This window comes from Natrix helvetica (assembly GCF_964273705.1).
Source record: "Natrix helvetica genome assembly, chromosome: 9".
In the NCBI taxonomy this organism is placed as follows: domain Eukaryota; kingdom Metazoa; phylum Chordata; class Lepidosauria; order Squamata; family Natricidae; genus Natrix; species Natrix helvetica.
In genome coordinates this window covers 2,199,310-2,222,195 of record NC_138560.1, presented here as the reverse complement: position 1 = coordinate 2,222,195, position 22,886 = coordinate 2,199,310, and the positions used below count along the sequence as shown (strand labels likewise).

General features: G+C 41.7%; 3 protein-coding genes across 3 annotated transcripts in view; all 3 read right to left on the bottom strand.

Annotated features, from left to right (window-relative positions):
* The window catches only part of LOC309397046 (galectin-6-like), a 15,029-nt gene extending 9,777 nt beyond the window's left edge, over positions 1–5,252 (bottom strand). Inside the window, exons 1-6 of the mRNA XM_081962736.1 lie at positions 5,094–5,252; positions 4,450–4,485; positions 2,919–2,954; positions 2,576–2,614; positions 1,354–1,422; positions 402–434 (exon numbers count right to left, since the gene is read on the bottom strand). Of these exons, the coding sequence (XP_081818862.1) occupies positions 402–434; positions 1,354–1,422; positions 2,576–2,614; positions 2,919–2,954; positions 4,450–4,485; positions 5,094–5,111 (231 nt within the window). The 5' untranslated portion in view covers positions 5,112–5,252. The remainder of the gene's footprint in view (positions 1–401; positions 435–1,353; positions 1,423–2,575; positions 2,615–2,918; positions 2,955–4,449; positions 4,486–5,093) is intronic.
* Positions 5,253–8,285: 3,033 nt separating this feature from the next.
* Positions 8,286–17,202, bottom strand: LOC309397004 (galectin-6-like). The gene is made up of 10 exons (XM_081962665.1): positions 16,687–17,202; positions 16,124–16,334; positions 15,185–15,310; positions 13,386–13,474; positions 12,869–13,067; positions 11,762–11,896; positions 11,315–11,344; positions 10,538–10,626; positions 9,692–9,854; positions 8,286–8,724 (listed from the first exon to the last, which is right to left on the bottom strand). Exons 1-10 carry the CDS (start codon positions 16,728–16,730, stop codon positions 8,578–8,580), a joined length of 1,233 nt encoding a protein of 410 aa, XP_081818791.1. The 5' UTR covers positions 16,731–17,202; the 3' UTR covers positions 8,286–8,577.
* LOC309396488 (uncharacterized protein) lies at positions 17,086–22,495 on the bottom strand (the record flags this gene model as incomplete). Its single annotated transcript, XM_081961648.1, has 10 exons — positions 22,466–22,495; positions 21,967–22,005; positions 21,632–21,703; positions 20,861–20,899; positions 20,699–20,734; positions 19,883–19,918; positions 19,384–19,422; positions 18,524–18,592; positions 17,350–17,382; positions 17,086–17,100 (listed from the first exon to the last, which is right to left on the bottom strand). Exons 2-10 carry the CDS (start codon positions 21,979–21,981, stop codon positions 17,086–17,088), a joined length of 354 nt encoding a protein of 117 aa, XP_081817774.1. The 5' UTR covers positions 21,982–22,005; positions 22,466–22,495.
* Between the last annotated feature and the right edge of the window lie 391 nt (positions 22,496–22,886).

The following is a 22,886-nucleotide window of genomic DNA, read 5'->3' as shown; positions in this document are numbered from 1 at the left end:
TCTAATTCCTAATAAAATTTCAGCTCAAATTTCAGATTTCAGCTAGTCAGAAAAAGATCTAAAAGGGCATTCTGAACATAGAAAAAGAGAGTTGGAAGGGACCGTGGAGATCTTCTAGTCCAACCTCCCTGCTCATCGGAATGTGTGCCTTCATCTAAACATGCTATGGAAATAGTGGAATTCCCTTGAAGGAAATGAAGAAGAAATTATGAGACTGGAGATCCACAGGTGATATTCACAGGGCAAATGACAGGGTGTTCAAAAGTGAGGTGCACAGTTTTGCTACACCAAGAACCTGAATGCTGACTTGCTTTTCCCTTCCCTCTCTGTGACCCCCCTGATGAATGAGGCAAGAATCACTCTTAGATGCCCTTTTGTGTTTTCTGTTTCCAACTACTTACCTCTTTTACATTTCCATCACTGATAAACATACTCTAAAGTGGAAAGGAAAGGATATGTTTAAAGTCATGATTGAGCAGAGTATCCTATGAGGATTTTATGAGCATCAGGCTGGGTCACTAGTTTGTTCAAATCAAGAACGGGTCCATGAGTACCACAGAGGGTACTCATGCCAATGGGATGGTATGAGCGGAGTAGATAAAGCCATTCGAACCAAAAGAAATAGGCAACATCAACAAACAAACACAACACTTAACAACTGCAGTGATCCAAGGAAATGGCTGCTTTGTAAATAACCCAATAATCTAAAATACATGTCTTCTCTCACTATGCTGTCGTTGCCATCTTCAATATTATATATCCATATCGTATATTTTATAGTGATAATTGCATTTGTATTTCATTCTGCCGTTGGAAAGATGGCTTTCTTATCAGAACATAAGACTGATAAGACAGTGGATGGGGGCTATTAGGGAAATGGAATTCTGGGTCCCATTACATCAGTGTTTCTCAAACCTGGCAACTTTAGGAAAGTGTGATCTTCAACACCGAGAATCCCACTGTCAACATACAAACGGGGGGATTCTAGGAGTTGAAGTTCACTCACGTGAAAAACACTGCCCTAGATGGAAATCTTTATGGGAAGGGAATTTAAAGCATATCTACTTTATCCAATCAAGTGGGATGGGCAGATACCTTCAGGAAAAATATAAATATTTATGGAGTTTCCTGGCCTTTTATTTTAAGTCTTTCTTCTAAGATCTGGTGATCTCTTAAATTCTGCTAATAGTCATCATAATGCTCTCCTTTAAATATTCCCAAGAGTTTCCTGCTGAAATTGTTCCTGAAATGTCTGTAAATCCTTGGGGGGTGGGGGTGGGGGGCTAGTAGCAGAAGAAAATCAACACTGAAAACATAAAAGAAATGAGACAAATTAAGCATGTATCTACTTACCATCAGTTTAGATACTCCTTTGGCACCATTAGCTCTCTTGATAATAGGTGTTATCTTTTTCATCATGGACTATAAGGGAGAAAAAGAAAAACCATTACTGATTCTTTCATAAGTTGTGCCAGCGCATGGCATGTGTGGATCTTGCCTGGGCTACTGCAGTCCACTAAAATAAACTGGTGAGCCCTTGAGGGCCACGGAGGATATTGATGTGAATGGCCTCACAACACCAGAGGAGGAACGTAATGCTATATCAATTCTTTGAGGTAGGCAAAGTCAAGGAAAGCCATGGCAGGGATTTGTGGAAAACCACTATAACGTTGTTGGGTTTATTAGCAGAAACCTGGAAGCCTATCCAAAACATCATTACTCTTTGTCAAGAAGAAGAAAGTCAAGCTGTGTTTCCAAAACAAATTCTGATAAAATTAATCATGGGAAGGGACATGAGGAAAGGCATCTCACCAGCAAAATTGCATCTTGACAGAAAGACCATTTGAGCGAAGAATTGGCCGTTTTGCAGAGAGAAAAATCACAAGCAGGGAAGAGTGATTTTGGAGAAACCCTCCCCATCCCAAAAGCGTTCCTTGGGGTTAGTTCCAAAATGTAAGTTTCTCCCTTGGCTACTCACTACCCAGAGGAACCATCGTTCCAATTTGGGAATCTTTCTTGTTTTAAAAGGTGTAGTAGAGCAGGGGTGTCCAAACTTGGGAACTTTAAGACTTGTGGACTTCAACTCCCAGCATGGCTGGCTGGGGAATTCTGGGAGTTGAAGTCCACAAGTCTTAAAGTTCCCAAGTTTGGACACCCCTGGTGTAGAGCTATTTGAAGCTGCTTTAAAAAGGAGAGTCAAAATAAATGAAATATTTTGGCTCTGCCTGCTCAGTGACTACAAAAAAACAACAATGGACAATCCCAACAACCCTTCCTCATGAGGACTGTTGGGGACAAAAATGCTGACTCTGTAAACCGCTTAGAGGGGGCTGTAAAGCACTGTGAAGCGGCATAGAAGTCTAAGGGCTATTGCTATTTTAGGGCACCCTGATTTACAGCAGTGAAGGTGGTGAGTGCATTTTATAGGGTAAAGTGGTGCCTTAAGCTGCTTTATCAAGATTTCAATCATGACTTCTTTCCTGAAGCTTTGGGGAGAATGGCCATAGGGAGACGGGATCACATGCAAGGAGAATATTACATAAGGAAAGAACAGAGGATGAACAGAGTTACTTACCCTGAAATCAGTCATTTCACACACATTTTCTACACAATCCTGCAAAGAAAACAAAAGGCATTTCTTCCATTCTGACATGACACCTCACATGACTTCTCTAACTTAGATTCTGCTTTATAAGATGGGCAGCTATATAAATCTTTGAACTAAAGAAATGCTCTGCCATTACTCCCGTCTTTGATATCATATGTGAGAAATGCTTCATTCTGCAGATGAGATACAAGCATTTGTTATCAATGAGTTTGGGGTCAGGGTTGTTATAATAACACAGATGCTTCATTGCAGGCAGGAAGTCTGTTATTTAAAAAAAGGCAGAATATGGAGAAAGAGCTACGGTACTTACCATTAATTTTTGAAGATCAACTTCATTCAAAGAACTCTACAAAGGAAAGAAGCAAGTTAAATTATATTCTAACCAAAGACCTCCCAGGACCTCTCTATCCCTGCCATCACTACCATCTTAGACACCATATACATGAATTGCTGCTTCCTTCTGTGGGCCATGTGAAATGGAAATTGTAATATTTGCAATTTTGTAGAATTGCACTGGCAATTTTGTAGTTGCACTGGCCAACTAACATGGGACTTTCTTGCGTATTTTCAATTTGCTTTCTTCAAATGTATTGCTAATAATTTGTCATAAGCCTTAACTTTCAAAAAGAATGTAAAAAACCCTTAAAAAAAAAAAAACCAGGACTGGCAGAAGGACTCAATGCATTGTAGATAAACCATTTTAGTTTCCAGCTATTCCCAGAGTACAGTGCTCTTTTCTATGGCTATGCTCACATAATATTGGATGTTTTAGTTCTAATAATGTCACTGGACAGTTGATTATTTCTAAACCGAAATTTCTTTGTTCTGCTAACTATAAAAGTAAACGTAAGCCATTTTTCCAGGTTCTCCCTCCACTTTCATAGAGACCCATCTTTATTATAGTAATCTAATAAATTGGCTTTAAATGATCTTCTGACTTAGTTGCTTGTTGGAGAGAGCATACCAAGGCACAACCTGGATTTGATCATCATCTCCAATTAAGACATTTCTTATAAAAACAGGGAGAGGTAAGACTAAAGAACAAATCAACAGTGTTCAGGGGCTTTTTTTCCCCTTTTCTTTCTCTTTCCAGTGTTCTTTCACATTTGTGGAAGCATATTACGGATTGAGAAACCTGAGGAGTAATGCTTGTACCTTATTCATCAGCATATAAGATGATTGCTTAGAAAAGAGCTTTAAAAGACATGGCACTTGGGGAGACAACATTCTTTCACAAATATGCCTCTATATCTCCGTATGTTGTACTCAAATCTAGACTCACATTGGTTATACTGTACACCTATGCAGATAAAGAGATCCTTATGACAGAATGCTGTTTCTTTACTCTGCTTCACGTAGACCTCCTTCTCCCTACCTCTTTGCCTCCTCCAAGTAAATTCAAAGATGAAATATATACAGTATATGAAATATGCAGTTTTGTGTGTTCACCTATTTGTGTTCTTTTTTACTAGGTAGTCCTGTGAGGAAAAGGAGCTATTGAAATACCATAATAGCAACTCATTTCCTCTTCCAAATGCTACAAGAATATCAGTTCAGATTCAGAGCACTTTCTGGTCAGAAAAACTTCTGAAAAAGATTTGAGCCATCCTGAGTGTTAAAAACATTATTCGAGAACTCAAAAGAACTCCACCTACTCCCCAAACTGTGGAGGTAGATGGAAGTATGCAATATATATTTTTAAGAATGAGTATTAAAGCTGCTAAATTTTGAGACAGTGTGTGTGTGTGTGTGTGTGTGTAATCCCTAAAACGGCTGCTTGATCGAATACAACAAATGTTTTTCACTAGGAAAGAGGAGATGGTGGTCATAGAGCTACTTACGATTACTTTTTCTCGACCTTCCTCACCAATTGCATTCTACAATGGAAACAAAGTATTTTATCACACTTTGTGATAACATATGTGACACTTCAACCATTCCATCTGTGCCATATCATACATGATAGCAATGAATTCCTTCCTTCTTCAGATCCCTTCACATTCACCAGCAGTCCACAAGGGAGCCCTCTGCCCACCTGTAAGGGGCGTTTGGGGATATGCCGGAATGGGGAGAGGGGTGCAGTTATCCATGTAGTGTGTGACTCCCTTTATGGCATTTTTCTGGAGTGGAATTGATCAATGAAGCCGGGAAGCGAAGAGTAAGCTTAATTTAAAAGTGAAAGAGCTAAAACTCATGGCAGCATATATGAATTGATATTTTATGAGTGTAGGTGGAATTAAGAATCCAGAGTTTAATGATAGAGCCCCGGTGGCTCAGTGATTAGAATGTGGGATTGCAGGCAAGCTCTGCCCACAGCCTGGAGTTCGATGTGGATGGGGCTCGAGATTGACTCAGCCTTCCATCAGTCGATAAAATGAGGACCCAGATTGTTGAGGGCTGACAATATGCTGACATTATGAACCACCCAGAGAGTGGACTGATATTACCCAAGGAAAGAGCACAAGATAAATGAAGAACTACTTACCATAACTTTTTTCATCATTTCACTGCCACTTTCCTACAAAGGAAATGAAGGGCATCAGTCTGATCCTTACATGATAACATATATGACTTCTCCAACTGTTCCATCACTAAATAGAACACACCTGAATGACTGCATTTCTCCACATAGAAAACTTTTTTTTTTCTAAAAGTGGGCCAAACCCCCAAACTTGAATTAATAAGTCCTGAGACCTCTTTCTCTTTCCAATATTCTTCCACATTCATCCAACCACAAATAAGCCTTGACACCATATGTCAATTATATGTCAAACATTAAGCTTCCTTAGATGTTTTCAGGTAATATAAACCACACACAATATGCAGCTTAGGAGCCAATGAACCTGTGAATTTTGCTGTCCCTTATTTTTATTCACCTTAAACTCTTCCTATACCTTGCACAGTTAACACATAACTTTCCAACCAAAGAAAATTTCAGCATTGTACATTGGTCCAACTCAGTAGGTCTAACAAAAGGTTATCTCTTACTCTTGTGATAATGTGAATCCCGAGGAAGCCAACACAGAGAACAGGATGCCAAACCAAATCCAGAACCACTGATGGAGTTGAATTCCCGATCATTAAAAGAACGAGTATTCAAAACCCTCTGCCTGATATTTCAATCCCTTCATGAAGAAATGTGCAAATGAAAGAGTGGGGACAAACAGATGCATGCTCATTTGATCTGCAGGCACCTCAGCTGAAAAGCTATTGCGACCCACAAAATTTAGCCTTACCCGCTGTGCAGAAAGCGTATAAATTAAAGCAAAGATTAAAAAGAGACGCATCTCCTTGGTTGTTCTTCACCTCTTCTGGTCCTTATTGTTCTTCTAAGTGACTTTAATCAGCTCCACTGCCACATTTTAATATCTTAATCCTTAGGCTTCATTGCCCAAATCCAATGACTCTATTGTTACTTGATTTACAAGGAAATGTTATGCTTCCATTGCATCAGGCACAATTCCATCATCCATGCTCAAATTGAAGCTAAAAAACAGAGATTGTATCTCTGTGAAGTTATAACTTCATACAGGTAATGTACCTTTCTCTAATTCCTCCATTCCACCTCATTCTGTTCCCTGTGAGTCAAATCTAGGCTCCTTTTGAGGAATAGTTCTTCTAAAAGGAGAGGCATTTCATAGCTCCCTATTTGTGCTTTGTTTCTGTTGCCAAAACCCTGATATTTCATCAACCTTCTCCAAATGGCTTTATGTAATCACGATGCTCTTTCCATCGGATGTCTTTTTATAATCCTTTATCAGGGGTTAACTCACTTTTCCAAACAAGAAGTTAATCCCTTCTGAAAGACTTCCAAAAGCAGCAAAAGTCCTTTTGATGGAAAAGAGTGTGTGTTGGCTTAATTGATTGGCTTTATAAAATACAAGGAAGCTACACAACAAAATATCTAATACTGACATAAAGATAGAGAATGAGTGGCCCCACAAGTCCCATGATGTGATTTTTACCTGCTGTAATCTTAGACGACAGAGCACAAACAGTTCCTAAATGGCACTAAACCAGAATCGGAGAAAGTAACAAAAATTGCACAAAGATTTGGCAAAAACAAATAATCCTGGATAAACAGAAGGAAAAGAACAGCAACAACCTGAAACCTGTTCTTCTAGTCCTCGACTTACAACAGTTTATTTAGGGACAGTTCAAAGTTACAATGGCACTGAAAAAAGTGACTTACGACCATTTTTTTAGTTGTGGCCTTTGCAGCATCCCCATGTTCATGTGATCAAAATTCAGATACTTGGCAACTGGTCCATATTTATGACGGTTGCAGTGTCCTGGGATTATGCGCCCCCCTTTTGTGCCGTTCTGAGAAGCCAAGCTGATGGGGAAGCCGGATTCACTTAACAAATGGTTTCTAACTTATCAACTGCAGTGATTCACTTAACAACTGAGGAAAGAAAGGTTGTAAAATGGGGCAATTAACAAATGTATCACTTAACAACATAAACTTTGGGCTTTATTGTGGCTGTAAGTCGACACTATCTGTACAAGTTTTAGGACTCCCTGGAGAAGAGCTTCATGCTGGGACCGATGGAGGCAAAAGAAGAAGGGGATGACAGAGAATGAGGTGGCTGGATGGAGTCACTGAAGTAGTAGGTGTGACCTTAAATGGACTCCAGAGGATGGTAGAGGACAGGAAGGCCTGGAGGAACATTGTCCATGGGGCCGTGATGGGTCGGACACAACTTCACAACTAACAACAAAAGTTTTAGTCATGGCACTTAACCTGCTTTTACCTGTGTTATGTCTTTCCAGAAAATCCAAACCCATCAATGCCCAAAGCACCCACATAATTGTTATCGGGGACACAAAAACACTTTCAATCCCATATTCCAAACTGCAATATAATTCAGAAGAAGGGACTAGACAGGCATTTGTCCGGAATGGTATAGGATCTCCTACCATGGACACGTGGTTGGACTAGAAGACCTCCAATGTCCCTTCCAACCCTATTATTCTATTTTCTAAGTGTCTCAAAGCAAGCAAGCATTGCATTTCCTCACAGCTGGTACTTAAGTAACTTATAGATAGTGGTCCAACTTTGAATTTGAAGCTATATTTTTAAGCTCCAGACCAATAATTCTGGCCTAGAGAATTGTTTGAACTGCTGGGCCTTTCTAAGAAGTAAAGACACTGCTTTCTCCTCAAGAGGACTAGAAGCATTGTGCACTACTGGTCATCTCAATTTTTCACTCCTACAGCACATGCTGTACAGTTGGGCCAAGGGATTCTGGAAGGCCTCATTCTGAGGCAAAGGATAATTCAGCAGCAGTCCCTTTAATTGGATCAACTATTTGTGTTGGTTTCACACAACATATTTAATAGGCTACTGAATTCACACATTTTGGAGAATGAATGGTAAATTTACCACATGGGTTGAGTTCACACTAAGCTCCCACAAGCTAACCAGGGTTAAAACAAGCTGCATGAATGGAGAAACTTGGTCTTTACGTAATTTTATCCAGTTATGGGCATCCTAGGCTTTAGGGAAGTTGGGAATTTGTTTTCCCCTTTGAAAATGTTCTATTCTCAATCCATGCACCCTGCAATCTGTAGATTATGCAAAGCTACAAAATGGATCAGGACCCAATAGAGGGGGTGGGATTTCTGGGGATTGAAATCCACACATCTTAAATTTGCCAAGTTTAAGAAACGTTGTTCCCGCATAACTGGAAGGTACCAACTTTAAAAAAATATGTTTTGTATCTTCTACAGATCAAATTCAGAAGGCGGAAAAATAAGCCTGTTGCATTCCTTGATCAAGATGCTTTATTGAAAATGCTGCTTAATATTGTTATTGAGTCTCGGATTGATTGATTAATTGACTGATTTATTTCCTGGAGCTTGTAGATTACTCAAATTCAGCAGGATTCGAAGTGTACTGGCAGACAGAGAGAGAGAAAAGAGGGAGGGTCTGTGCTGCTACTGATGTCTCTCCCCCCCCCCATTGCTTAATACTTGATATAGGAAAGGGTCACGTTTCCTTTGATCTCGAGAGTGCGGATGTGTTCAATAGTGGCATAACGATGGTTGAAGTTGAACAAGTGACGGCCGCTGGTATAAACCTTGAACTTTTTTCTGTCACAGCAGATCGAGACCTAGGAAGAGAGGAAGGATATTAGTCTGGCAAATCAGCATATCTGGACCACTTTTGGTCCTCCAGGCAGGAGGGTCTGCTGCCCACGCCAGCCACAGCTTGCATCAAAATCACAACACATGCCCAATTCATAAAGGGTGGAGATTCATTGAGAGGGATTGCCACTGCCACACTGTTTTCTCCCCCTCCCGAAAAACCCCAACGGCAACGCAAGGACAATTTCCCAGGAGCGAGCTAAAATCATGACATCAAGCTTCGAAATTGGGCTTTTGCTGTTACAACTATCATCGCTTCTCAGCTTGCCAAGGAACCAGTGGGGAAGGAAGGGGGAGATGGAATGCAGGCGCCAAACATCAAGAAGCCGGCCGTGAGAACCGAGGACACTTCAACAGGTGTTTATCAGAGCCAAAGGACTTTCTCACAACAATACCAGGAGACTCCCTTGGACAATGTGACCTGATCTAACAGGGAGAAGGAGAAACTAAACTTTAACTATGTGGGTTTGCGTGGGAAATGGTTAGATCTGGTTTTGCCCTTATCTTTGCTGAAATGATGTACTCAATAAGAGTTTTGAATTAAGAGATGGTATCCGCTCGGCTGTGCTTGCTTTTGTTGGGTTCATCAGTCGAAACGTTGACACATGGTTCTGAATGCCCTTCTGATGAGGCAATTCCCCTCTTCTCAACCAGAGGGTCAGATTACAATTCCTAAAAGCAGTGCTAGCTAGGGAATTATGGGGGATGGAGTCTTACACTCCTGGAAAGCACCTGCTGGGTCTTCTCTCCCCTCCCCACTGCCTGCCTGCTTGTCGGCCAACTAAAACAAGCTCTTTGATGGGATCCAGGGCTGTCCTCCCAAGTCAGGTAAAATAGGGGCGATAGCATTACTTGAACAGCTGTGGCTGCCATCTTGACTTTTGTGACCTCCTCCCTGTTGATACCCCTTCCTGCTGGAATAGCTCAACTCACCTCAAAGTATTGCCCGAATTGGAAAGGGTTAAAGGGCAAATCATTTTCCTCATCTCCCCACCTGCCATTCAGATAAGTGTTGCGCACCACATATCTCCTTGGTTTCATGTGTGAATTAAGGTGCAGAGCAATATTCTGGCCAGCCTTTAAATTGATTGCAAAGCTTGGAAAAAGAGAAACAAAGCAGGCGTTGAAGACTAGATCTTGGACTAAATAAAAGGAAATCTGATTCCCCCACCTTTAATCCAATAGCAGATCACTCCATGTGGGAAGACTAAAAGGGGGGGAAAAAGTTCTTCTTCCTCTTCGTAAATATTATCTATTGGGAGACTGTTGCTGAATGTTTTATCATTTTAGGTATTCATTCATTGCATTCACGTTCTACCACAATCAAACCTACTTTTTGTGAGCAATAAATGAGACATATGAAAAAGAATACATATTCAGCTCCAGCCTTCTAATGACAAACAGCTGATCTTGCTCAATGGACTATTCCGGTTCTAATAATTCTTTACAGCCACCTCCTTAGTATGTGTTGCCTAAACAATTCGTCAATCGTTTCATGACATTTCAGATGTCCCCTTTTGGAGAACTCTGCCCATAGCTAACTGGCCACGCTACTTCTTGTGGAAGTGAGTTCCAAAGACTACATGTGGAATATTGCTTCCACTCCCCTTAACCTCCTTGTCCTCTGGGCTGACCATGCGGATATGCAGAGGAGATGGGAGAGTCAGAGAAAGCAGATCAACCAGGAAAGATCTGCAACAAGCCCTAACACTGACATTTTGCTGTGCCAAATCCAAACCAGCCCTGCAAAAAAGAGAGAGAGAGAGAGAGATCCGAAACCTTTCAGCATCCTTCAGAATAAAGCCTCGCACTGTGATGGTCCTGCTGGTTCCCAGACCTCCAGGAATGTTGCCCGTGTATGGCTCCGGCTAAAATAGACAAGAATCCAGGTTATATTTGGCACCCCTTGTCCAACCATGCAACTCTTGTCCCCGCTAGCTGGGAGTCAAGGTAGTGGCAATCCAGTAGGTCTTGAGCTGCCAAGTGGGAGACCCACAACACGGCAGAGAGCAGCTGGTGAGATCTTATATTGGATCTTATCTTTTTCTGCATCCCTTGTGGTTATAAGCGTCTCTGCCTTTGACTAGGTAAGTAAGTTACCAGCTGGGTTCAAGCTTTTGTTTGCTCAGTAGTCTGTCTGCAGGCTGTGGCTAAACAGTCAAGATGGCAGCATGGACAGAACCACCAAAGCAATGTGCAATGAACGCAAATAAATAAATAAATATATAGGGTTGTGGTGGGGTTGGCATGGCTGCTCAGTTTTATTTATCAAACCTGTGAAAGCGCCTGGTTTATGACATCACAACGGACTAAATTTATAGATCAAATCATAAACCTTGGCTGTAAGAGCTGGTTTCCTTGTGCAGATTGTAACATGGCGCAAATGGACTAATATTAACCCCCTTCTTAATCATAAAGGAGCTAATGTTCCCTTAAATATCCCAGTCATTGTTGCTCCCTCCCCCCCCCTTTCTGTGTGATTGTATAGTCTTGGTGAACCGAACCAAACATTAAGCAGGTGAGACAGGCTGAATTAGCAAGTCTTTTGATACTTACTGGGTAGTAGTCTGCAGAGCCTGTCAACAGCTGATGGGAGAGAAATACAAAGAAGGTGTTAAAAACTGTGTTCAGCCATTGCACACTTCTTGGGTGTTGGGGTTTGTTAATAAGGATGTGTGGGCATCTCCTAAGCCATTCTGGGAGTCGAGGTCCCACATCTTAAAATTGCCAGGTTGAGAAACTCTGCTTGGACCTGGTGTAAAACTGCTCCCTGTGCAGTTGCTGATCCTATTCTCGCCGTAGGACTTTTATTTTATTTTTGCTTGCTTGTAGAGTTGTAAGCCAAGACAAATGAAGACCAAAAGGGGTCGCAATTCTTAACGGTTAAGAAAAATGTATGAGAAGAATGACTGGAGGGGAGAAATAGAAAGTGACAGCTTGGGGATTGAACCAACTCAGTATTTATTCCCAAAAAGTCATCAAGGGTTGATCGCAAACACTTACCATGTTCTCCACTATTTGTCCTCTCACCATGGTCAGAGATTGAAGGGTCAGGTGTCCATGAAAGTTAATGAACTTTAGAAATTGGGGTGAGATTCTGTGCCCAAACTTGCAGAGGGGGCTTCCATTCACCAGGACCTGTCAGAGGGTAAAGTTGAAAGGATCAAGTCTCAATTGGGTTCCTCAATTTTCTTTGCAGGAAAAACCTGTTTAGTCTTGCTAGGAACACATCCCACCCTAAAGCTGAGCAGAGTAAGCAAAGTGTCAGCGTATCATGCAGAATTAAATCAGAATTAAATAATTCTGCATATCATGCAGAATTATATCAGAGTCCACGCCAGAGCTATCTCTAAAGTTCCAATTTAATAATACAGACATGTTGGCACATCTGGAAGTTACCTGGGATTCCCACCCACTTGAAAGTTCATGATCTTGTCCCCCACCCACCAATCCATCACATGGTCCAATCTTCTTCTTCCACGCTGGCATCTCCACCCTGCTGGTTCCGGTCACCTTGAGCTTCTAGAAAGGATTTTTTTTGTTTTCAAAACAACACATTCTACCCCTTGCTATCCCCCCCCTTAATGAAAAGGCATACTAAAGATGAAGCTAGACAGAGAGAGTGTGTCAGGCCAAAGATTCTTAAAGGAACTGCTGCAGGCCTGACCACAAAGTCATAGAAGGGATCACAAAGGTTAAAATGAATACATGCAAAAAGGGAGAGTCCTTCATTCCACTGATATCTATTTTCCTCCCCTGGACTAAAAGGTTTTCCATTCTGTAGCAGGATGTCCTCATTTAGTGACTGTTAGCAGTTAGGACACTGTTGAAATAGTAACTTCGCAACTAGTCCTGGCATTTACAACCTTCACAGGATTGCAAAGCAAAGAAAAATTGAAGTCCAATAAAAAACAGTCATGTTTTTGACCCCATTAATGACTAAGTTGCTGGCCGTATTATCGCTAAACAAGGACTGCTTGCACAAACCTTATCTGGATGTTGAGAAAGTCAGTATTAAATTCATTTGTGGTTCATTCTAGATAAATAGTTAATTTAGGAGGGGGGGGGGATGAACAGGCCCCTGCAGTCCCAAAGGAGCCTCGTACCAACCTGGTATTCAGCCTCATTGACAATGAAGATGATCTCAAAATTCCTGCCCTTCCGGAAGGGATTCTTGTATCTATATTCCTTTCGCCACTGGCGAGACTCATGTGAGTTGACCGCAACAATCCCTTGATCAATACGAGGGTTGAAGTGGAAGAGAATTTCGCACCCCTCAAATTTATCAAAGGCAAAGTCCACCCTGAAACTGGAAAGAAGAGAGGAAAAGGGAAGAAGGATATTAAATGGGAGGGGCAGGAATCTCAGAGTAGAGGTCTCATTCCCCCTTTCTCCTTTGCCCTGATACTAGAATCTATAGGATGCTGGGTTTTTGCTTGAAGAGAAGAATCAAGTTCCTAGCCATCATGCTTAGTTAGAAGAAGCAGGAAGTAGAACTATCCAAAGAATTAAGGAAGACTTTAATCTTGGCGTAGAATTATTTAGCCTTCCCTTAACAACATGTTAATCTTATCACTATTGTTTCGAGTAATCTTGCCCTTCCTGTGAACCCCCAAAGGAACATTACTTGTGGCCGTTTCTGGGCACTTTGCCTTGCACATATACAGACATTCCAGGATGGAGTCCATCAGAGACAGGATGACTGTAAGGGGTAGTCTGGAAGACATAAGATGATGAACAAAACCAATAACTATTGCAAAACAGAACTTTGTGTCAAGGTTCTGACTGACAAACCCAATCAAGCCAGCATAGTTGAGACGATCCAATCTCTTAATGCAAAACTTTATTGAGTACATCATTTCAGCACAGCATGAAAGCAAAACCAGCTCTAACTAACTCCACATGTCCCGTATAGATAAAGTATAGATAACTTCCCCTCCCCCCATCAGTGCAGGCCACATTGTCCAATGAGGTGTAGAAGTATTGTTGTGAGAAGATGTCCATGGCTCTGTCAAACACCTGTTGAAATGACCTTGCTTCCCATAAGATGGGTTCTTGTTATTGTCTGGCACAGACATTCCAATTTTCCCCTCCCCCCCCCTTGATGATTGGCAAGTTGAGAAGCAATAATGGTTAAAACAGCATGAGCACACGTCAAACTTCACATTTTGACTTTCAAACCAGCCAACTGCAACCTGTGTCTTGTATCAGTCTTTCCATGAGGTTCTGAGTCAACCAAAGACCTCCTGGGAGGGCCTCTGTAAGGTTTGATTCCCCCAACATGGCAGGGAAGGAAGGCTGGAGGAAACACCAGAACCGCAGCCATGGACCGGTTCTGCTTTAGTTCTATGGGGGACAGGTAGAGGCCAAACTATTCACCAACTGTATTGAGACCTCAGCATCTCCTGGACAAGGTAGGGAAGTCCCATGAGCCACTTCCCATCGACAGCTTCCCACCCAGGCTAATCTCATGCTTCCAACATGTATTGGCTCTCAGGTTTTTTACCAGCCCAGATCACATACAGGATGATAGGAGTTCTAATAACAGATCAATGTTCTCATCCCTTGCGTTTCCCCTGACGTTTCCCAAGGAACAACCAGGCAACTGAGAACTGCCTAGCAAACATCTGAATCCTTCCTGTTGGTCCAATCAGCAGCAGGAAATGAACGCCATAAAAAGTCTGACTGCATCATGGTTTAGGGTAAGAGGTGGCTGTGCTGCCTGCAAAGGCTGAGGCAGGAAGTGGCACTTGAGGGGCACAAACAATGTGGGCTTTACAGCCCCTCTCTAAGCAGTTTATAGAGTCAGCCTATTGCCCCCAACAATCTGGGTCCTCATTTTACTGACCTCGGAAGGATGGAAGGCTGAGTCAACCTTGAGCCACTCAGGATTGAACTCCTGGCAGTGGGCAGAGCCAGCCTGCAATATTGCATTCTAACCACTGTGCCACACCACAGCTTCCCTTGTGACTGAAGACACAGGCTGCCATGTTCAGCCATCACATTATTCTTGGTCCTTGCGTTTGTTAATAAGAATGTGTGGGCATCTGTTAAGCCATTCTAGGAGTTGACGCCATGCATCTTAACATTGTTAAGTTGAGAAACACTTCTTTATATTCATCTACAAGGGTAAAACAGGATCTTGGCCTGGGATAAATTTCCTCCCTGTTCAGATGCTGGTCCTAGCATCACTCCAGGATGGATTTTTTTGCTAGCATGCAGAGTCATAAGTCAACACAACTGCAGACCCAAAAGGGCCATGATTTGTAGGGATGAAGAAAAAGGTGTATGAGAAGAATGACTGGAGAGGACAAAGAGAAAGTGATAGCTTGGGGAATCAATCCCCAAAGAGAGATCCCCAAAGAGTCAATCCCCAAAGAGAGATCAAGGATCAGGAGGTGCTGATACCTCAATACAAATACTTACCATCATTGGTCCTCCCATTACAGACAGAGATTGCAGTTCCAGGTCTCCATCAATCCTAATGACTTGGACCTTTTGTGGGGGGATTCTGTGGTGATAGTTGCATAAGTTATTCCTGTTTATCAGGACCTGTCAGAGGCCAAAGCCAAAAGGATCAAGTCGCAGATCTGATCATCCATTTTTGGGGGGGAACAAAACCCTGTTTACTCTGCCCAGAAACACACCCCACCCCAAAACTGAGCAAGGGAGCCCCTAGAGGGGATCAAAAATGTCAAAATATGTACATGTAAAAAGGGAGAGGCCTTTATTTCAATGATAGCAATAGCAGTAAACTTATATACCACTTTACAATGCTTTACAGCCCCCTCTAAGTTGTTTAAAGAGTCAGCATTATTGCCCCCAGCAATCAGGATCCTCATTTTACCCACCTCAGAAGGATGGAGGGCTGAGTCAACCTTGAGCCTGGTGGGATTTGAACTGCCAAATTGCAGTCAGCGGCAGTCAGCCGAAGTAACCTGTGGTACTGCACCCTAACCACCTAGGCTCTTGAATTCCCATTTTCCCCTCCAGATCAAAAGTTTTTCCCTTCAGTTACAGGTCGTCCTCATTAAGTGACTGTTTGCAGTTAGGACACTGATGAAATTGTAACTTTGCAACCAATGTTTACATTTACAGCCTTCATAGGACTGCAAACCCAAAAAAAATTGGTTTCTAAAGTTTGATCAGAAACACAGACATGGTTTCACTTAACAACAGCATCAATTACTCAGTTGTTACTAAACGAGAACATCTGTACATCACATGAACCCTACATGGAAGATATGAAGTTGGGGAAGTCGGTATTAAATACATTTGTGGCTCATTCCAGGCAAAGGGTGAATTCTGAGGGGGAAACAAAGAGGCACCTGAAGCCCTAAAGGAACCTCGGTCACGTGTACCAACCTGGTATCCAAAATCATGGACAATCAAGATGACCTCGATTTGCTCGCCTTTTTGGAAGAAATTCATATGTTTCTCTTCCTTTCCCCACCTGCCAGCCTGAAACGTGTTGAGCCCAACTGTCTCTGCATTGATGTGAGGCGTGAAGTGGAGGGGAACATCAGCCTCCTTATGGTGGCCACAGGCAAAGTCCACCTGGAAGTTCACCCAGGTTCTGGAAGAGAGAGAGAGAGAGAAAGAGAGAGGAAAAGACAAGCAGAAAATTAAATGGGAGGTGCAGGAAAGAGTAGAGTTCTCCCCCCCTCCTCTCCTTCGTCTTGAAGCTAGTATCTCTAGGAGACTGGCTTGTTTGTTTAAGAGAAGAATCAAGTTCCTAGCTATTGTGGCTTAGTTGGAGTTAGAAAAAGCAGGAAGAGGAACTATCAAAAAATTAAGAAAGGGTTTAATCTTGGCGTGCAATTGGATAATATAATCTAGTCTCTCCATAATAAGCTCAGTCGAAATGTTGACTATTGTTTTCAGTTAGGTAGCTCTTGCCTTTCTGTGAGCCCCCAAAGAAACCTTACCTGTTGCTGTGCCTGGGCACTGTGCCTTGCATATACACAGACATCCCAGGACGGAGTCCGCCAGGGACAAACTGATGGTAAGGGAGAGCAGCCTGGAAGACAGAAAATGATGAACTCAGCCAATGACTTTACTGCAAAAGAGAACTCTGACCTTTGAATCAGCCAAGCGCAACCCATGCCTTGTACCAGCCTTTCCAAGTGGCTTCGGCCTCAGCTGAGGATAATGCCCCCAACATAGCAGGGGAAGGAAGGCGTGCAGGAAGAACCAGAATTGCAGCCCTGGACCAGTTCTGCTTTTACAAGAAGGAGAATGAACAGTCATCCTGTGCTATAGATGCCTTTGGGGTTGGATCTGGACGGCTTTACTGCCAGTTCACTTGTCCACGCGGTTCACGCAGTTCATTTAAAATTGTTCTGCGTATGCGCAGAACACAAAAACAAGATGGCAGTGGCACTGGCGAGTGGGGAACTGGTTCGGGGGCGTAGCAGTTCTGGGACACCACTGCTTTGGATGAATATTTTGGCTCTTCCTGTTGTGAGGATGCTCTGGGGACTCGGGATGCTTTTGCTTTTTAGGCAGAATAAAGATAAAATGGGTGCTTGTTCAGATCAAAGAAGAATATGAAAGAAAGCAAGGACAGTAAATAAACAGAAGCTACTTACAGTTTTTTCATCTTCATCATCAGTAAATAGTCTCTAAAATGGAGCAAAAGCATACCTGTGTAATTATGATGTGGCTGTGAAACCTGTGAGGATTTGTGTGCATCAGGCCTGTGTCACTGCTCTTTGTTCAAATCAAGAGTGGGTCGGTGAGAACTACAGAGGGTATAAATGTCAATGGGATTGTTTGAGCAGAATAGATAAAGCCATCCCAACCAAAGGAAATAGGCAATATCAACAGACAGATGCAGCATTTAACATCTGCTGTGATCCAAGGAAATGGCTCCTTTCCAATAATCCAATAATATGAAACAGCGGTGTCAAATCCAAGGCCCACAGGCCAGATCCTGCTCACAGGGCCACCCTGGAAACAGTGAAGGACTGGCCCACGGTGCCTTTGCCAGTGAAAACATAGGTCAGAAGGGCTGCACGTGCTCCCCTGAGTTCCATTTTCGGCTGCAACAGCCAGTAGTGGGTTGCAATTTATTTTACTACCGGTTCGTTCATGTGCTGCGCATGCACAGAAGCATCCGGGCGGGTGGGCAGAGCCTCCCACCACCACCACTGCCGGTTTGTCTGATCTGGGCAGACCCCCAACTCTGGCGACAGCCTCCTGCAACCCTCTGCCAGCGAAAACAGAGCGGAGAGCTGCGTATTTTTGCTGGCAAAGCACTCGGGCCGGCACAGACACCCCTGACACAAGTGACATCGAACTGGCCATGCCCACACGACCCACTGAGATCAAACAAAATTCTGATGTGGCCCTCAATGAAAACAACTTTGACATCCTTGATCTAAAAACACACGACTTCTCTCTCCGTGCTGTCATTGCCTATTTCAATATTAGATATACATATCATATTTTTATAATTATAATTTCATTACTCAGATAGGAAACATGCATTTCTTATCATAACATAGAGTGATTAAAGCCAAACAGACACCTTCAGGAAAAGTACAAATATTGATGGAGTTTCTTGACTTTTTCCCACGGGAAAGGCCTACGAAGCCAGAATCTCAAGAGTTTTTAGTTCCCTGTTGGAATTGTTTCTGAAATGTCCGTAAATCTTTCGGGGGGGAGGGGGAGGGGAGGGGTCTCCAGCAGTCTCCAGAGGACTACTATGGACCTATCTCAGATGTATAACATTGAAAACATAGAAGAAATTAGACAACTTACCATCAGTATAGACGCGCCTTTGTCATCCTTAGCTTTCTGGATAATAGGTATTATCTTCTTTCCGATTGACTATAAGGAAGAAGAAGAACAAAACCATTATGGATTCCTTTAGAAGTTGTTCCAGTGCACGATACCTGTGGGCCTTGCCTGGGCCACTAGAGCCCACTAACATAAATTGGTGAGCCCTTGAAGGCCACGGAGGATATTGATGTGAATGGCCTCACAACACCAGAGAAGGGTACGTAAATCCACATCAACCCTTCAAGGCAAGCTAAGTCAAGGAAATTGTTGGGATTGCAGGGAAAATACCATAATATATATTAGCAAAATCTTAGAACCTATCCAAAAATCCATTATTCTTTTTCATGGAGAACAAAATGAAGCTGGTTTCCAGAGCAAATTCTGATAAAATTAATTCTGGGAAGCAAAATGAAGAAAGGCATCTCACTAGCAAAATTGCATCTGACAGAAAGACCATTTGAGCCAACAATCTACCATTTTGCAAAGAGAAGAACCACAAGTTGGTAAAAGAAAAACTGTGAGGAAACACTCCCCATCCTCAAAGTGTCCCCTGGGGACAATTCCAAAATATATGCTTCTCCCTTTGCTATTCAGAACCCAGGGAAGCCATCACTCCAGTTAAGGAGTCAGTGTAGGTGATATAATAGTTATTTGAAGCTGCTTCGCATGAAACAGGTGAAATATTTGGCCCTGCCTGCTTAGTTTCTGCTCCAAAGTCTCTGAAGATGGTAAAAGAAGATGGCAGTCTAGCAGATATGAATAATAAAAGATATATTTTATGGCATGCAAGAAGAATATTACACACAAAAAATCATGACATATGAGAAAAATCTACTTACTATTATCTCAGATTTTTTAACTTCACCTTTACCTATATTCTGTAAAAGAAACAAAAGGCATTACTTTTATTTTAGAAAGATACAACACGTGATTTCTCCAATTGTGCCATCACTACAAGCTTTAATTGCACCCATTTGAAGTTATGGCTGTGCCCTGGAGATATTTATGACTCAGTTCAAACATTCCAATGCCACCATCCCCCTGTGTCCCTGTGCTTGTATGTCAGGAAATCAGGAACCAGCTCACAGGCATAGTCATTTACAGCATCCCAGGGACCCGCTTAAGCAAAATAGTTTTAATGACCGCCATAAAAAAGGACATAAAATGTCCAATTAAGACTGTCACAATTTACACCCAGGATGGGCAGCTCCACTGTGGTCCTAAATCAAGGACGACTTTTGTGCGATTTTAAGACAGGTGAATAATATAGTGGCTGCATTAGAACAGAGAAAAACATCACTCAACAAAAAGGAAGAAGATGAAGAAAAAGCTGCTTACCATTAATTTATCAATGTCTTTTCCATTCAAAGCATTCTACAAAGCAAACAAACACATCACATTTGAATTAAGTTCTGAGGCTTCTTTAACTTTTTCTCTTTTCAATTTTCTTCAACATTCAAAATATGCATTGAGAAACCTAAAGTTAATAAAGGTTGCACCTAATCATGAACAGATAGAAGATTGCTTAAAAAAGAGAAGCCAGACATGGCACTTTGGAGATAACACTCCTTTGTGCACATTGCCTTAAATATCCAGATTTCTTCCCCTGAATTTAGATTCACATTAGTTCTATGCCTTTATAGGTAAGACATTCTTATGGTGGAATGTTGTTTTTTAATTCTGCTTCATGTAACTCCCCTTCTATTTCCTCTGCCTGTTCCTCCTCTAAGTAAGTTGAAATGTGAAATTATACATATATATACATATACATATACATACATACATACATACATACATACATACATACATACATATATATATAATTAAAGGGGGTTTCAGTAACCCCTTTCACACAAACCTGCAATATATACGGTATATTCTTATAGCAGCTACAAGAGGATATTGTGTGTGTGTGTGTGTGTGTGTGTGTGTGTGTGTGTGTAGTGGGAATATCAACTTAGATTCAGAACATTTTGGGGGGGAGAAAACAATCCTGAAAAGATTTAGGCCATCCTTAGTCCTGAAGCCCTTCTTTTACAACTCAAGCCATGCCACTGGGACGTTTGGGAGGTGAGAAATTTTTAAAAAGTATGGTTGCATGTAAGAAAGATATTTCACATGGAAAAGGGAGAAGATGGTCAAAAAGCTACTTACAATTATTTCCAATGTATATTCCTCACTCAGTTCATTCTGTATGGAGACAAAGTGTACCAAAACTCTATTCTGACATGAGAAGATATGACTCCTCCTATCATGCTATCCCAACCATTTCATATGCCATAAAAATGAATTTCTTTATAAATAAAAACTATTTACCACCAACTCAGCCAAAGGACCATGTTTGAAGAGTTCTTTCTACAAAGGAAACAAAGGGAATCAATTCAGTCGTGAAATTCATTTTTTTTTCCTAGCGTTCTGTGGACATGGCTTGGGGGTGTGGCAGGGGAAGGATACTGCAAAATCTCCATTCCCACTCCCACTCCTGGGGCCAGCCAGAGTGGTATTTGCCAGTTCTCCGAACTACTCAAAATTTCTGCTACCAGAAATTCCAGAACCTGTCAGAACCTGCAGAATTTCACCCCTGGATCAGTTCTATTCCAATACCTATTATTAACTATAACTAGACCATCACAGATAACTGCAATACCACACATCAATTTCATCTATATCTTTTATTTTCCGGAGATGGGCTGTGCCTTTCTAATCACAAATTGAGTGATAAAGCCTAAAAGACACATGAATCAACAGCAACCTAAGACTTGTTATTGTGAACAAAGCATTTTATGGTTTTTTTTCTTAAAAGACACATTATTGTCAGATCTTCTAAAAGTTTCCTGGTAGCCTTGTTTAAGCCTTTCTCCTAAGGGAAGGACTGTGAAGTCGGACTCTTTCAACTTCCGACAATAATCAAAACAATGCCTTTCTTTAAACGTTCCTAAGAGCTTATAGCTTCCTGCTAGAATTCTTCCTGAAATGTCTGCAGATCCTTTGGGGGGAGTGAAGCTCAAGAGGTCTGATCGGATTATATCTAAGGATAACAAAGAAGACATATAAGAAATGAGAGAACATAAGTATGTGCCTACTTACTATCAAGTTATATATCAGTTTATCACCATGTGATAGTCCCTTAAGAACATTTAACATCTTCTCCAAGAGTTTCTACAAGGAAGGAGAAAAAATATTATCCTCTTTTATGGATTCCTACATACCTACATTGTGCCAATGCATAACATAAGTATCTGGGTGGGTCTTGCCTGGGCCACTGCAGTCCATTAAAATAAACTGGGGAGGCCCTGAGGGCCATGGAAGATATTGATGTGAATGGTCTCACATCACCAGAGAGGGTACGTAAAGCCATATCAACATTCTGAAGCAAGAATATTTCACAAGGAACAACAGAGGATAAACGAAGAAGTATTTACCACAGAATCAGCCATTGTACACTCGCCTTCTAGACAGTCCTACAAACAAAACAAAAGGAATCACTGCTACTTTCATATCATAGAAGACATAACTTCTACAACCACATTTTCAACAATTTTGCTGAAAACTGCATTCCAGTTTATGGCGGAACTGGTCCTACTGACTGAGGCATCTCTTAATGACAATCACACCAAAAAAGTCATCCTGGGCAGTCATGTGGGTGGCTCGATTTATACCAACTGAGCAACAAAACTCCATTTGGATCACACAGATGTATCACACCAAAAAGGGTCAGAAATTACAAGGAGAGAAAGAAATTGTTCAGATCAGTCTTCCCCAGTGGAAAAATGCTCCTTGGGGACAGTTCTGAAAAGACTTGTCCATACATAGAACCAAAAGAAGTGGGTCTGGAGACAGTGTTGTTGTAACGCTGGGGTGTTTCATTGTAGGGAAGAAGAATATGACTCAAAAAAAAGAGTAGAAGAAAGAGCTACTTACCGTCAATTTTTCAACTTCCTGTGCATTCAAAGCGTTCTACAAAGGAAACAAGCACATCAAATTCTATCCTAATAGAAGACACCAACGACCGTTCCATCCATGCCCTCACTGCCATCTTAGATGCCATTTACATAACTTGCTGCTCTCTTCCACTTAGGAAACAGCCATTCTTTTTTCAGAAAGCGAATCTAAAAAATAATTTGAATTGAATTTGAATTCTAAAAAACCATTTAACAAAAAGGCCTTTCAACACCCTTTTTAGAACATTGCCCTACATGTCCACATTTCATCCCTTACTCTAGATTTACTTTAGTTATACACCTCTACAGGGAGTACTCGACTTACAACAGTTCATTTAGTGACCGTTCCAAGTTACAACATCACTGGAAAAAGTGACTTATGACCATTTTTCACACTTACA

Bases quoted from the DNA above. Each gene is read 5' to 3' on its own strand.
- LOC309397004 (XM_081962665.1), bottom strand. From the start codon at position 16,730: ATGTCTGTGTATATGCAAGGCACAGTGCCCAGGCACAGCAACAG. The intron at 11,897-12,868 runs GTTGGTACGAGG...ACCCTCTGACAG, and splicing joins TCAATGAGGCTGAATACCAG to GTCCTGGTGAATGGAAGCCC. The intron at 8,725-9,691 runs GTGAGTTGAGCT...CTCTCTTCCTAG, and splicing joins AATTCGGGCAATACTTTGAG to GTCTCGATCTGCTGTGACAG.